Source organism: Sorex araneus, chromosome 2 (assembly GCF_027595985.1).
Source record: "Sorex araneus isolate mSorAra2 chromosome 2, mSorAra2.pri, whole genome shotgun sequence".
Taxonomy (NCBI): domain Eukaryota; kingdom Metazoa; phylum Chordata; class Mammalia; order Eulipotyphla; family Soricidae; genus Sorex; species Sorex araneus.
The window spans coordinates 95048776-95062051 of NC_073303.1; the positions used below are offsets into that span (position 1 = coordinate 95048776).

At 47.6% G+C, this 13276-nt stretch overlaps 1 protein-coding gene and 1 long non-coding RNA gene across 4 annotated transcripts in view; one reads left to right on the plus strand and one right to left on the minus strand.

Annotated features, from left to right (window-relative positions):
* LOC129402351 (uncharacterized) overlaps nucleotides 1-2885 on the minus strand; it is a 41426-nt gene extending 38541 nt beyond the window's left edge. For all 3 annotated transcript variants that reach the window (XR_008628640.1, XR_008628641.1, XR_008628639.1), the window contains exon 1: nucleotides 2687-2885. This is a non-coding gene — a long non-coding RNA (uncharacterized LOC129402351). The remainder of the gene's footprint in view (nucleotides 1-2686) is intronic.
* The window catches only part of KCNQ3 (potassium voltage-gated channel subfamily Q member 3), a 358449-nt gene continuing 346896 nt past the window's right edge, over nucleotides 1724-13276 (plus strand). Inside the window, exon 1 of the mRNA XM_004602450.3 lies at nucleotides 1724-2579. Within this exon, the coding sequence (XP_004602507.2) occupies nucleotides 2191-2579 (389 nt within the window). The 5' untranslated portion in view covers nucleotides 1724-2190. The remainder of the gene's footprint in view (nucleotides 2580-13276) is intronic.

A 13276-nucleotide genomic window follows, 5' to 3' on the forward strand; every position in this document is an offset into this window, starting at 1 on the left:
TTTAAAGATGTTCGTATATTATAGTATAGATGTTCATGTCCCTTTTTTCACACCTCACCTTTCTGGGTTCTGAGGTATGAGCCTCTGTGGTGACAGCTACTTATACGGGTTCTCTCCTCAGCTGGACTTCCCTCTCCCACTCACATCCCACGTGCTCACACTTCGTTTTGCTCTTCCCTATCCGTCTTGTCTCCCATCCTTCCCCTCTCTTTCCTCTGTATGTCCCCCTGTGTCCCCCTTCACCTCCTCATCCCTCTCCTCTTCTCCTGGACCTTCCTTCTCTCCCATCCCTCCTCTCTCTTTTCCCTTCCCCATCCCTTCTCCTTCTTCCAACCCTTTCTCTTCTTCCTTTCCTTTGCTATCCACTCTTCCCTGCGTTCACTCCTCTGGGTTCACTGCACATTCTTCCTCAGTCTTCTCTTACTCACCAGGGATGGATCCTGGGGACAGTCCCTCCTCTCCAGGCTAACCAGTAACAGGAGGGGACAGTGGGAAATAGAGGAGTGCCAGTGAGCAGCAGTAACTGGGTTTGAAGAGATTCTTCTGAGTGGTGGTGGGAGGCGGGGAGAGTTATGTCCAAAGGGTACGACATTCAGTGGTTTGTCACCACTGGGTGCAGATCTGCTTCTGCCCGAGGTGCCTTGTCTTGCTCTACTCTGCTCCCTGCTGTTCTGCTTCCCAGAAGGCTCCCGTGGACCTTTACTGGGTTCCAGCTTGTCATTTTCATCTCTTCCCAAATATGTCACCCCAAATATTCCAGGACCAGCCAATGTGTAGATGCCACCACCCTCAACCTAACACCTCAGCGTCTTGTTTTGTTTCCTCATAAGCATTGACCAACATGGAAAGGAGACTGTTGATGTTTGCTTTTCTGTGTCTCTTCTACCTTTCACACACAGGGAGGTGTGCTTGGGAACCAACTCCAGTACAGCCATGCTGGGTAGAAGGCAGAAGTAGATCCAACAGCGTCCGCAATGGATCAATGAGTGAACAGCAAGCCCCGCAAGCCAGGGATAACCGGTTCCCTGCAAGAGTTAGGAGCGAAGCCAGAAGAGAGGACCCTGCTCTATTTCTTCTACTCTCTTCACTGCAGTTCCTGCTAGCAAAGGGCCAAGGGCAATTAAGGGCAGGCCCTGCCACCGGGAATCTCTAACCCCGGGGAAGGGAGAACCGCGATCCGAGCAAGCCCGGAGCGCACGGGTTCGAGATGTTGCCCCCACCCCCAGCAATTTGTCATTTACTTCCGAAGCAGGGGAAGGTGGTGGGGAAGGTGGTGAGGCGAGAAGGGAAAGCTGCGGATCCCCGGAGAAAGCAGAAAAAGAGAAACCCCTCTCTCCCGCCCCATTGCATGCCTCATCACGATTCTCTCTCTCTCTCCCCTCCCCGCCCCCCTTCCCGCCACGCCACGCCCGGGGGAAACCCCAACGCCCACGGGAGCGCGGGGAGCCCCACACACAGCCGCGAGGTGGCGGTGGCGGGGCGGCGGCCCAGGCAGTCCCCGAGCGGCCGGACGACCAGGGTGGGGGGCTGCGGAGAGAGGCGGGGCGCCGCGACGGGGCGGGACAATGGGGCCCCACCCCGGCGAGGGAGGGAGGGAGGTGGCGGCGCTCGGCCCGCCCCGCGCGCCCGCTCGCTGCCGCGGTAGTGGGGCTGAGGCTGGAGCCGGCGGGGAGGGGCGCGGGTGGGAGCGCGGAGGGAGGCGGCGGCGGCGGCGGCGGCGCGTGTGGCTGGCGGGAGCGCGGCTGGCACCAGGCTTGTAAATAAACTGCGATGCTGGCTCGGGCTCGCCGGCCCGGGTGCCGCCGCCGCCGCCGCCCCGGAGCCGCGGTGCCAGGCTCCCGCCGCCGCCGCGCGCCCTAGCGCCTCCGCGCCAGCCTCGCGCGCGCTCGTCCGCTCCCCGCAGCCGCGCTCGGTCCGCGCCCCTCCGGGGTCCCGCGGCTCAGCCGCGCGGGATGTGACCCTCGGATCCCCCCCCTCCCCGGCCCGGCCTCCCCAGCACCCCCTCCTCCGGGGGGGGGGGGGCGCGCCTTTGCCTGCTTTTGGGGGGTGGGGTGGGGAGGGGCGCGCAGATCATGGCATTGGAGTTCCCGGGCTTGCAGCCGCTGCCGCCGCCTGGTCCACGCACCCCGAGCGCCCCTTCTTCCCCAAGCAGCAGCGCAGAAGGCGCAGCGGCCGGCCGGGGCGAGGCAGATGGGGCTCAAGGCTCGCAAGGCGGCGGGGGCGGCCGGCGGCGGAGGCGACGGGGGCGGCGGAGGCGGCGGGGCTGCTGCTAACCCCGCGGGAGGGGACGCGGCGGCGGCCGGCGACGACGAGCGGAAAGTGGGACTGGCGCCCGCCGACGTGGAGCAAGTCACCTTGGCGCTCGGGGCCGGAGCTGACAAAGACGGGACCCTGCTGCTGGAGGGCGGTGGCCGCGATGAGGGGCAGCGGAGGACCCCGCAGGGCATCGGGCTCCTGGCCAAGACCCCCCTAAGCCGCCCGGTCAAGAGGAACAACGCCCGGTACCGGCGCATCCAAACTTTGATCTACGACGCCCTGGAGAGACCGCGAGGCTGGGCGCTGCTCTACCACGCGCTGGTGTGAGTACCGGGGGGCGCTCGGGGCGCCCCTCGGCAGCCGTGTTGGGGTGCGGGGTTCGGGCTAAAACGGAGGAAGCCTTAAGGGTTTTAAAGTCTAGGTTGGAGACCTGCCTCTGCTCTCGGTGCGTCCTTCTCCGCTCCGCGTGCCCGGGTGGCTGCAAACCGCTCTCCGAGGTTGGATGCCAGGGCTGAAAAAAGCTCAGCGTGGTTCCCAGAGGATGGTTCCCAAGCCGACGGGCAAGTGCGTGCGTCTGCCGGAGCGCATTTAGGGCACCTCCTCGGGATGCTGGTATCCAGCCTCTAAGGAATGAGCTAGTCGTGCACTTACTGTGCAGGCTGCACCCCGGAAAGCGGATCTTCCCGTGCGCGCACGGGCTTGTTGCCTTTGGGTGGGTCCCTTCTCTTGGGATCGCTGCTGAGTTAGATGATGCATCTCGGAGTTGGGAAGAAGAGTGGCCGACTGCTGTGTGTGTGTGTGTGTGTGTGTGTGTGTGTGTAACACTGTTTGCTTGTGCCACTCTTTTCTAGGGGTCCATCGCCCTGTGTTGCTCCAATTGGGAGCTTATACTGGTAAAAAAATAAAAATGCCTCCCTTTAGCTTCTTTTCTGGGAATTCAATAGGATTGTGTGCGTGTGTGTGTGTGACTGAGGGGCTTAGGGGGGGGGGCGTCCCCGTGAGGCTAGGCACATCTCCAGGATTCAGGACCCTGGGCCTGAACCGCTGCTTCTCACTTTATCTACACCAGGGCTCAGGAATATGGAAGGTGCCTGAGGCTGGAGGTTTGCCCCTGCACACCCTACAATGAGCCTCTTTCCCAGTCAAGATGTCACGCGGGGCTGAAAGGAAGATGTAGATCCCTTCTGCCTCTGACACTCTATTTGGGGATCGGGAGAAGAGGGGATTGGTGATTCCTTGCTTGAGGCGGGAACATCAAGGCTGAGAGACACCCCTCACCCACAGTCCCCATTAGCAGCGCACCCTTGCCTCCTGGCTGTGGTTCAGTCACCTTGGCTGCTCATTAGGAGACTGTATGGTGATCAGAGTTTGGAGGAATGGTGCTGCTCAGTATCACGACTTCTCTTGTGCCTTTAGTGATGACTGTGCCCCTCTGTCCCGCATGTGACCCATGACTGATCTGGGCAGGAGTTCAGGCAGGTGTTACCTGCCTGTCTTCCCTGTTGGAAGCGTTCATTCCAGATTTGGCCACCAGGTGGGGTGTCTGCACAGCCCCTCAGACGTGGCAACAGGTTTCTTCTGAGGTTACTGAAGCCCGGAGAGGGGGCTCCCGGAAACTGAGGAACCAGCAGGAAGGAGGAGAGCATGCAGCCAAGGCGGCACAGCCTCTGGCGTCCATGTCTGAGTGCATTTGCAGGTGTTAGTGACCGGAGACTAGGAGTACTCTTTTCATCTGCTTTTTTCAAGTGGTTAAAAAGGGCTGAAAAATAGATTCATCTCTGGCACAAGCACCATGACGTTTAGTCAAATGGAAATGAAGTTAATACTAGAATATGCGTCAATGAGAGAGGCATATAAATCACATGATGGCATATAGACATTCACAGACTCATACATCTTTTGGCGTTTTAATGGCGTCCAGTACATATTAGATGAATTCCCAATCTGAGGTCCTCCTGAAGCTTGAGACACCCATTTCTTCTCCCACCTTTCTCAACCAGCAGCCTGGCTGTGCTTTGCCCAGTTCTGTCCTTCTCTAGAATGATATTGTCACCTGGAAGCCGATTTGAGATTACCAAACTGTCGCATTAATTTCCCAAGAACTCTCACTGAATACCCAGCTTAGGCATTTTGATGCATGCAAATCATTTATTTTGCTTCCTCATCACCACTGTGAAACTGGTTCTTTTGAAAAAGCTAAACAATGTTCCTTTAAAAAAAATACACATATATGTTGGACAAGTATCTGTTTCTACACCTTTGCTACAGTGAATAGTATTGTAATGAACCTGGCTAGGCTGCAGTCTCTCTGAGATTCTGATTTTAGGTCCTTGGGAGATAGAGTTGGAAGTGAAGTAGCCAGATACTGGTAGCTTATGTTTTAGATTTTTAAGACCCCTCCATACTATTTTCCCTAGCAGTTGCACCATTGTCCATTTGCACCTGTAGTGTACCAGGTTGATAAAATCTCCGTATCCTCGCCAACATGTGTTGTCTCTTGACTCTTCTTATGTATGTAATGCCACCCCAACAGAGCTCTAGTTTGAGGGCAGAGTCTGGTCTCTGAAGCCACCTCTGCTCTTTCCTTGCTCTATGATCTGCAGGAATTTGCTCAATTTTCCTGAATCTTGGTTTGTTTATTTCTAATATGAAGCTCACAGTGGCTACCTCCCAGGGCGGATATGGAATTTCATTGATGTGATGGAGAGGAAACTATTAAAAATGGCGCTGTAGGCATTCAGTAAATGTCCCCTTTGACTCTCTACTGCCAGTTATACTTATTCTGCTTTCTTCCCGTGCCCTGATATAAATTTAGATGCCTCCCTTTTCTAATGATCTCATTCTCTTCTTAATTTTCTCAACTCCTTGCCTTCCTTCTGACTTTCTTTTTTAATATGCTTTTATGCCACTGGGTTGACAGAAGAAGTCAGATCAGTAGCTGATAAAACCAGCTAGATTGTATCTGATATGTGGGTGGCAGAGTCAGGGAATAAGATGGGCCATGACTCTAGTGGCATAGTAGTTCACTGTCTATGAACAGAGCTCATATTCAGTGGGCCTCCATGCTGGAAGCAAAGATGTTTCTTGTTTACAAAGAAGTGTTAGGTCCGGATGAGTTTGTTGAGACTACTTAGCTGTTCAGGCCACACTGGTATCATGAAGGAAACTGTAGCTTCTATGTGGTATTATCTTCACCATGTCACTCTGTCCTCAAGGGAAGATGCAGGGGAAGGTAACAGAGAGGGTCAGACTCTGGCTTCCCGGATGGGATGCTTTATAGCTGCTTTTTCATTTATTTACTGGTTTAGTTTTGGGGTAGCACCCAGCAGTGCTCAGAGTTGCTCCTGTCTCTGTACCGGGAATCAGACGCAGGAATCATCAAGCTTGTAACTCTCAAGAAGATTCAGTGAAAATATACAACATACCTGCAGTAAAAAATAATAATTTGAATCCAGTGACAAAAAGTCACACACATTTCAGATGTAGACTGTCCTACAAGCTATCTGGGTGTACTCTTCCAAAGGATCAGTTGTTGTGCAGCGAAACAAATATAGATGAAGACAATTATTTCAGTTAAAGAGGCTAAAAAGATATGACAACTAAATTTAATGCATGAAAATTAGCAAGTGAGATGACATAAAATGAAAACATTTTTTAAGCTAAAAATAGCAAAAGAAGTAATCAGGAAAATAGAAGGGAAATCTATGGAAGGAGATGTAATACTTGTAAACCATTTATCTGGTAAGAGTTAATACCCAAATTATATAAGAAGCCCCTAACAATTCAGTAGCAGGGAAAATAAATAACACCAGTGAAAAGTGGGTGGACAGTCTCATGGAAATTTTTCCAATGAGGATATACAGATGGCCAACAGGTTCATGAAAAAGGACATTCAACATCACTGATTATCAGAGACAGGCAAATCAAAGCTATGTGGGATATCATTTTCTACTGTTAGAATGACAGTTATCAGGAAGGGAAATTATTTTTAAAAATGCTAGCGAAGATCCCAGAGAAAAGGGATTCCTTGGGCTCTTTTGGTGACAATGTAAACTGGTATAGCCAGTATAGATGTTCCTCAAAAATTTTTTTTTTAAAAAATACAGAACTATTTTATGATCCAGAAGCCACATTGCTTGGTTTTTATCTGAAGGACGGAAATGAAATTTCTATCTCATGGAGTATGAGCTTTATGCTACTGCAGCACAACATTATTTTTAATATACTAGGCATGGAAGCAACCTTTCTGTCTGATGACAGATAAGCGAATAAAGAAAAGATGATGGCTAGACCAGGGAGATGGCTCAAAGGCTGGCACACATACTTTGCTCAAAGGAGGCCTGAGATCAATCTCTGGTACAGCATGACCCTCCAATCACTGCCAAGAATGACCTCCAATCACTGAACCAGAAGTGACCTATGAGCAGTACAAGATATGGTCCCCTCAAAAAAAGTGATAATAGTTCAGCAATCTATTTTTTTTTAAATTTATTTATTTTTAATTAGAGAATCACCGTGAGGGTACAGTTACAGATTTATACACTTTTGTGCTTATACTTCCCTCATACAAAGTTTGGGAACCCATCCCTTCACCAGTGCCCATTCTCCACCACCCGTAAACCCAGTGTCCCTCCCACCCTCCCCAAACCCATCTCCCCCCCACCCCACCCTGCCACTGTGGCAAGGCATTCCCTTCTGTTTTCTCTCTCTAATTAGCTGTTGTGGTTTGCAATAAAGGTGTTGAGTGGCCGCTGTGCTCAGTCTCTAGCCCTCATTCAGCCCGCAACTCCCTTCCCCCACATGGCCTTCGACTACAATGTAGTTGGTGATCGCTTCTCTGAGTTGACCTTTCCCCGGAACGTGAGGCCAGCCTCGAAGCCATGGAGTCAACCTCCTGGTACTTATTTCTACAGTTCTTGGGTGTTAGTCTCCCACTCTGTTATTCTATATACCATAGATGAGTGCAATCTTTCTATGTCTGTCTCTCTCTTTCTGACTCATTTCACTCAGCATGAAACTTTTCATGCCCATCCACTTGACTACAAAATTCTTGACCTCCTTTTTTCTAACAGCTGCATAGTATTCCACTGTATAGATGTACCAAAGTTTCCTCAACCAGTCATCCGTTCTGGGGCATTCGGGTTTTTTCCAGATTCTGGCTATTGTAAACAGTAATAGTTCAGCAATCTAGATGTCTATTTATCAATTGACACATCTATTGATATTTTCTTTTTATATCAATATCTAATATCTATGTCTTTAACTGTAACAGTATTCTTCAGACCCCAAAAGAATGACACCCTGATATTTCTAGCTACATGGATTAACCTTGAGGGCATTATGCTAAGTGACTGAATCAGACAAAAACAAATACTGCATGATCTCACTGATACATGAAATCTGAAATTCTAAACTCTTAATAACAGCAAAGATTGGTGTTTGCCAGTGGCTGAGGAGTGTGGGCAAGCTAGCTAAAGATGGCTAAAAAGTGTGAACTTCCCATTACAAGATGAACACATTATGACATCTAATGAATAGCATGGTGAATATAGTTAACAGTATTCTTCGTACTTTTAAAAATTGCTAAAAGAGTAGATCTTTAATATTGTCTCAACTGCACATCCACACAAAGAAGTAACGGTGAGGTGTTAAATGTGTTTGCTAATGCAATTTTGGTAATCATTTCACGATATATAATCACACTGTACAACTTCAACTTGAACAATATTTATGTATGTCAATTATAGCTCATTAAACCTGGAAAAAAGCAAAACCAGTTCATGGCTCTTGATTGGATTCTGGATTGAAAAAAAAAAAACAAATGACTATGTGCTTTATTTATTTTGGCTACACCCTGTGGTGCTCAGAGCTTACTCTTGATTCTGTGCTCAGGTATCATTCCTGGTGGTGCTTGGCTGGAGGATGGGGGGGGGAGCACATGCGGTACCAGGGATCAACATGGGTCAGCTGTGTGCATGACAAGCACTTTAGCTGCTGTACTCTCTCTCCAGCCACCCTAAAGTTTTGTTTTTTAAAGAGATATGTTGTCTGCAAATTTCAAATGATTTAGCACATATACAGACTGTATGCATGTGCATGTATTACGTTTTAATTTTTTTTAAACAGGAACTAGAGAGATATTACAATGGGTAGGGAACTTGCCTTACGTGTGGGAAACCTGGGTTTGGTTCCCGGTACTCCACAGAGTTCCCTGAGCCCTGTCACGAGTGATCCCTCTGCTTAGAGCCTGGAGTAAGTCATGTGCCTCTCTTCCCACCAAACAAATAAAACCAAAACATTTTTAAAAACATCCAAAAAGATTAAATGCACTGAAGCATGTAGGAAACACATGAGTCTAGATGACAAGTCTGCCCACAATCATTATAAATTGAGATTATTCCCGGAATGGTGGGGAAGGTGGAGTCCAGGCATTGACTTTGGTGATCTGAATACGAAACCAAGTCTGAGAATCACTGGTCAAACTGAACAGTCTTTCTCAGATTTATGGATTCTATCTCGACCCCATCTGAGTTTTCTCTCTGCCTTGGGCTTTATGCAGGTGATGACAAAGTACTATAGTGCAGTATAGAATGCTAAGATTATTTGTGTCAAGGTTGTACATGCTGAGTGTACACCAAGAGGATAAGCTACAATTCTTTCCCTGTGGTGAAGGGATTGAACACGAGAGCACAGCAGGTAGGGCATTTGCCTTGCACGTGGCCGACATGGGTTCGATTCCTCCATTACTTTTGGAGAGCTTGGCAAGCTAGCGAGAGTATCCTGCCCGCATGGCAGAGCCTGGCAAGCTACCTGTGGCATATTAAATATGCCAAAAGCAGCAACAACAAGTCTCACAATGGAGACATTACTGGTGCCCACTCGAGCAAATCAATGAACAACAGGATGACAATGCTACAGTGCTACAGAAAATTCAGTAGTGGCATGCTATAAGGAACCAAGTTCTAGAAATTGGAAGGCCTGTTAACCCCCCTGGGTTGGGTGGAAGGCAGACATATCCAAAGGTTAGTTTTAACAGTTCGGGGGCGGGGGAGGGGTAAGAGGATTCCTTGCCCTGTAAATGGTTAGTTTACTCCTACTTGGAAAGTGGAAGAAATATCTCAGTGAACTCAACATTCTGTAAAAATTCCTTGTTTCAGTTTGTATTCATTATTATTTTTTAAAATAGTCATCAGTGTTTAAGTTTAATGAATCTAAAATAATCCTATGATTATTTACCTGAGGATCAGAGTCCTGCTTCATTTTTCCTTTTTGTCTGACTTTTCCAGGTTTGACAGAATTAAAATGTGGTTGATTCCACCTTTAAAAAGATTTCACCAGCACTTGTGCTTGGGGCAGAGTGATGGGAAAGAAACACTCCAGCCTTACCGTCCTAATGTAGTCATAGTCAGACCCTGGTGTTGGAGAGTCTCCAGGGCCACCTTTGGCCATACATGGGAGGCCTTAGGGCTGCAGAGATTGAATTCAGGAATCAAACTTGGCCATTGGGAATTGGGGCCATGCACATGTTAAGCATGTGGTCAACCATTTGAACCATATCCCTTATTCATCTTTAAACAACAGGCAGAGAGCGAGAGGAGAAACAAGGCAGAGGTCTTCAAATGTGGATCAGATCACAACCCCCTGTAGAGACTGTACTGTTCCTTTGTGTGGGGTGGCCCGTTTCAGTGGTGAGTTTGTGAAAAGTATGTTGGGGGGCGGAGGTTGGGAGAGCTGCATTTACTGTGTACCCCCACAATACGTAAAATGGGCCTCAAATAATACTCACAGGTAAGAATGGTATGAGTCCCCAAGACAGTGTGTGAGGAGGCACATGTGTTGGAATCTACAGAGGGGTCAGCATTCTGAGAAATCATTTCCCTAAATCTGGAGAAAGATCAGCTAAGGTTTCCCAGTTAGAACCTTTGTCTGCCTTGCATCATCTGATCACAGCTGCATATTTTTATCAGGAGCCCATTCACAGTGAAACACTGTTTTTGTCTCCAGAAATCTCTGTCAGCTTGCCTAGCTGAAGCAACGTAGGGACTTTTGGGAGCCTGAAGAGGGACGAGGTTTGCAGATGACAAGACAGAAGTTGTTTCCAAGATTTTGCTGGTGCCATAGGATGTAAATCAAATTCAATCCCAATTGTAGCCTGTTGGAGGGAACTATTCAATCTGCCACAGAAGGAATGGAGAGGAGTTTGGAATGTTTCCATAAGAGAAAAAAAAATAGTTTTTGCTTAAGAACAGAATTGCTTCTTGCAAAGTAATACTTTACAGTTTGCTCAGGGATTATCTTATTTATAAGCTCTGCGTGTCATCTTCTAAGACAGGCTTCTTTGTATGCTGAGTCTCAGAGATTGATCTACCTCCTTTCCCCTCTTCCTCCTCTTCTCCTTCAAGAGGCTTGTCTTCTGGGCCCTGTACAAATGTTAACAGTTGAATCAGGACATAGAATGCCAACATCAAAATCGTGAACACCACTTTATACTATCAAGATACCTGCCTCAAATGTACTAGTGACAATAGCTCTTATCCAAGGTCCCTTAACATAGAGCCAAGTATAATTTTCCCAAGTTTTGCATCTGGGGAGATGACAGCTCTACTGAGTCTCTCTACTCTAGACTCCTTAGGCTGAGAATCTTGTCAAAGAAGCATACATCATCATCTCAGCCTCTAAGGATGGTTTTAGGGGTGAGGTGAAACATCCACTGTACTTGCAATGACCAAGTCAAGGAGTCTACTCCATCTGCTTGAATAAATGGTAGTTGCATTGCAGGATCCTACCCTGTAGCTCCCTAGTCCTGCCCTTTCTTCAGATCCTGACCTGTGCTCTGTCTTTCTCCACACAGAACCATTATGATGCTCCTTGGCCTGGTGATGTCAGTCCAAGAAATGAAACCAGGATGTCTTAGTAACCAAACTAATCAGCAGATATTCTCTTGACAGCAGTAATGGGCTGGGTAGGCTTGGCACCGAGAAAGGCACTTGGCAGACACGGAGCTTCAGGGTCATCAGTCTGGGAGGGAGGAACTGTAGAGTAAAGGAGGTCCAGGGTACTTAGAAACTTTGACAAAGGGAACATTGCTTACAAATCTTGTGTCATTTCCTAAATTTGTCTTTTTCCAAGTCAGCTTTGCATCCAGCCACTTCATCTTCCCCTCTGGGGCCTCCGGAAGCTGTATATCTGAGAGAACATTTTGACTTGTGTTATCCCCTGGCTTAGAATTTGGGTCAAAAGAGCAGAAGACTGAAACCAGGTGCCCAGGTGCACACACTCCACTTGGCATCTTGTCGAGAAGGGCCCAGTTTCCAGCAAAAATTCCCAAAGTCTGGATTGTTCTGCTTGTTCTCTACCCTGTCCCTGCCACAGTCCAGCACTTCACAGAGAGTCAGTTAAAATAGTCTCCGATCACTACTGAGCTCAGTATTGAATTAGAGCAGTCAAAGTTACCATATTAAAGATCAATATTTTTACCCATTTGGGTTGTTTATATTGTCACCTGTGGGTCAGCACCACCATCTGTTTCATTCATGGACTCGTGATTTATTACCGTTAGTCAGAATCGCTGACATTTATGGAGTTATTTCCCTGAGCCAACACTCTTTCTTGCCGGCTCTAAGATGCCACCAAGAACCCAGTCTCCAGGAAATCTCTGGCTCCTTCTGAGGCGTGCACAATTGCTGTCAAGTCACTTAACTTCTGATGGCCTCAGTTCATCATCTTATAAATAGACCTAACATTCTCTGCCTTACAGGTTGTTGAAAAATAATGTAATTGACCAAAGTGCTCGGCAGCGTGGCTGAAGTTGGAGCTTCTCTGGCCCTCTCCAGGTTCCCTGAAGCAAGAAGCTCTGGACCCGAGGTTCATTGAACACAGGGATGCTCAGTCTTGTTTCTGTTATCTTGCCGCTGAGCAATCGTCTGAGACTTTTTCCCCTCAGCACTCCGGCTTATGATATTTTAATACCACAGTTCTACTCCTTTTATGGTCTACATATAACTGAGTTTGATGTATAAAATGAGTAAGTTTTTTTTATTTTCACCGAAACTTAAAGATGCATTATATAGGAGATGAATTCAAGAAAACTTGGACAAAAATTTTGTCTGGTGGGCCATAGAGGCTCCCCTCCCCCACACCGGCAGGCATGATCCCTGAGCATAGAATAAGCATTAAGCCCTGCGCTTCACCAGGAGAGCTACAGTTCCTTCCCACTCAAAAAAACAAGCAAAAACAAACCACACAACAACCACCGAAAAATAAAATTTGAGAATATGGGATATATAAGACAGAAAGTAGAAGTAAGGAAGTGTTTTGTTTGGATTTCTATGAGGTACAATCACCCTCAGACCCATAGGAGCCCTGAGGTGCAATGTAGAACAGAGTTATTTATGGATTCCAGTCTATATTGGCTCAGGGCTGCTCCCATGAAATATCTCTCTTTAAAGAAACCCCTTCAGTAAAACTGTGTTGGCACCTGCCAAAGGCATTTGCTCATCAAAGACCATCCTTGGCAGGGTGTTGGGTGCAGTCACTGAGAGGCTTGGGGGCTGGAGGCTTGGAAAATAATCACTCTGCATCATCTAGTTCTTAAATGCAGAAGATAATTGAACTAGGGGTTCACAAAGGGTTGTTTTTTTCAGTGGTTCTTAAGTAAAGGAAGTCTTGTGGTATAAGGGCCATGGTGATTCTAGATTGTTTTCCCCCTCATTAATTTTTCATTTGGATAGTCATTCAGGAAAAAAAAAGAATTAAAAGTATTTTGTCAATTCACTGTTTAGTGGTTGCTAAGTTTTTCTTCTTCTCTTCTCTTCTCTTCTCTTCTCTTCTCTTCTCTTCTCTTCTCTTCTCTTCTCTTCTCTTCTCTTCTCTTCTCTTCTCTTCTCTTCTCTTCTCTTCTCTTCTCTTCTCTTTCTTTAAACTCTTACTATGTGCCAGATTTTAGATTTTTCAGAAACAGACTGGTGGGAAATTTACACTGGTGAAGGGATGGATGTTGGAACATTTTATGACTGAAATC